The 2,500-nt window shown below is 35.0% G+C and overlaps 1 protein-coding gene across 1 annotated transcript in view; it reads left to right on the plus strand.

Moving 5' to 3' along the window:
• Positions 1 to 2,500, plus strand: part of LOC113809964 (protein arginine N-methyltransferase 6) — a 16,019-nt gene that overhangs the window by 12,035 nt on the left and 1,484 nt on the right. The window contains exon 6 of the mRNA XM_027361645.2: positions 147 to 2,500. This exon is cut by the window's right edge and continues 1,484 nt beyond it. Coding sequence (XP_027217446.1) covers positions 147 to 571 — 425 coding nt within the window. The 3' untranslated portion in view covers positions 572 to 2,500. The remainder of the gene's footprint in view (positions 1 to 146) is intronic.

Consider the following 2,500-nt stretch of genomic DNA (forward strand, 5'->3'; position numbering starts at 1 on the left):
CTTGAGATAGTCCATGTTAAGGATATTAGCATTACACTGTTTTGATTTTATTTTTGTGTGATATTGTATTCACTCCCCAGTTAATGATTCTGTGCAATGATAATTTTGAACAGTGAATTGTATAGTTGTACAATCCTTCTTTGCAGATGTTGTTCATGTTCACATGGTAGCTCAAGAAGATGTGCTTAGTTTCCCAACTCCTGTCTGTGACTTGGATCTGAACACTGTCAAGGCAGAAGACCTGCGGAACATTTCGCACTCTTTCAACTTGGCCAGCATTGGCTCTGGGCGACTGAACAGTATGGTCATGTGGTTCGACGTTTGGTTCCCTGGTGGAATGAAACTCTCAACCTCACCTGACAATGAAGATACGCACTGGCAGAACACTGTGCTGCCACTGGCCACAGTTCCCCTTGAGCAAGATAACCAGGTCAAGGGGGAGCTCCACATCACGCAGGATCTAACCAACCATCGCTTCCTAAACGTGGATCTCAAATACTCGGTGAACAGCGGTGAAGAGATAACAAGATGTTTCAAAATGGATGATAACTGCAATGACAATGACTTCTGAGTTGGGTTCATCTTCCTCACCATCTCTAGTCTATCAGGCAAACGAGAAACCAAGCCGGATTGGGGATAAAGTCCCAGTTGGAGTTTGAGTGAAAAGCAGTCCATAACAGACTAGCAGCCAACTAATGATTTATTTTTAGATCTCTCTTCCAAAGACTGCCTCACTACTTAAAAGTTCTGTGATCCTTGCCTTTGTTGATAAAAGCAAGCTTACTTCTGTGGAGGTCTTTCACTTTGGGTACAAGAATTTTCCTGCAAGGAAGATTTGAATCTCGGTAGAGGACCACGTTTTTTCAAGTGAATGTGATTCTCAGCACAATGGCAAGTTTTCAGTACAAAACAGAGTAGTATAATTAATGATGCCTTAGCCTTGCCTAATAACACTTATGTGTGTGTAGTGTTATTTTCAATACAAACCAGATATTCTGCATTGCCATACATGCCGTCCATGTGAATGTTAGCATGTTCAGTAGTTAATACTCTAGTTAATTCTTAGTGATTATTTCAGGGAATGTGCATGCATGTGAGACTCTGACGAGGATAGAATTTCAAAGTGTTTGAATTTAGGCTTGATATACTTTAAGTAATTTATTTCAGATGATAATGTATCAGTGGAAGTCTTTTTTTTTTCCATCTACTTATATTTCACACTTAAGATGCCTAAAGGTGTCTGACTGGGTGTTGATAGACCAGTGGAAGGTATGTAGCAGCTTATTTTAAATTCTATGACAAGACTGGATGTTTTCCTACTTTTAATGCTAGACGAGTGTATAGTAATATTAGAAAGATTTTTAGTCTTTGTTTTCTTATTAAGTACTTTTATTTATAAGTATCAGAGAAAAGTTTTACACAACTCTGCCAGTGAAGTAACAAATTTCTGATTTTCAAGTCATGGTCTGTATAAGTATTAGCATTATTTTGTGTCATGCTGAAAGCAGCATTGTGTTTTGCCATGTACACTCAGGCTGATAATAAGAATATTGATAATGCCATTGTTCTTCTTAAGTTTACACAAAGTTAAAAGGGCAAGAGAAATATGATTTTTACTTGCCAAATATTTTAATGATGAAGTATCAGGATATGTATGTGGATGTATTTATATATGTATACATATTTCTGATATCAATTTGTAAAAAGTGTATTTCATTGGTTATATACAATTTTACAGCATAATGCAGCATATCTTGCATTTAAATTAATTTTTATTTTACATTCCTCAAGATGAACTATAGCTACTTTGTGCATAAATTTGTGTATATATGCTATAACCGTACCAGACATTCTTTTTGTAGCTTTGTTCAGTAAGACTTCCCCATTGCCTGCTATCCTATGCACAGTCTGGAAAACAAAGACCACCTTAGTGTGAAATTTTGTTCCATTGTTCTTTACAATAGGATATACTGCATTATTGTGGTTTGCTGAGACCCACTGAAATCCATTTTTTAAAAGTATGTTGATAATACCATATCATGAATTACATAAAGTAATGGATATTAGTAGTTGCACAGATTATCATTTTCATATCAAAATACAGTGTGGAGTTTCTTCTGTTTGTGATTTTAAAAGTAATATTTGTGCCAAGCATTTTCCTTCTTTCCTTGCTCTTTTCATTCCTTTCACTTCTCTCTTCCATCTTCTTACTTTTGTTTTTTTTCTTTCTTTAGCATTAATTTTTCTCCTTTTCCCAATATCTTTCTTTAGCATTAATTTTTCTCCTTTTCCCAATACAAATGAATTACAGAAGTTTTCAAGAATGTGGTATGTAGGTGTACCCAACATTTTAATTCTGATAAGTGTTGTATGCATGAATGATACCAATTTGAAATTATATATTGCATTTAAACATTATAAGAAGTACCGAGTAGTGATGTCAATATTAATGGCGCTTGTTTGGAAAATCAAATGTGAACCATATAATATTTACATGAAT

The sequence above is a fragment of the Penaeus vannamei genome, chromosome 24 (assembly GCF_042767895.1).
Source record: "Penaeus vannamei isolate JL-2024 chromosome 24, ASM4276789v1, whole genome shotgun sequence".
Lineage (NCBI taxonomy): Eukaryota > Metazoa > Arthropoda > Malacostraca > Decapoda > Penaeidae > Penaeus > Penaeus vannamei.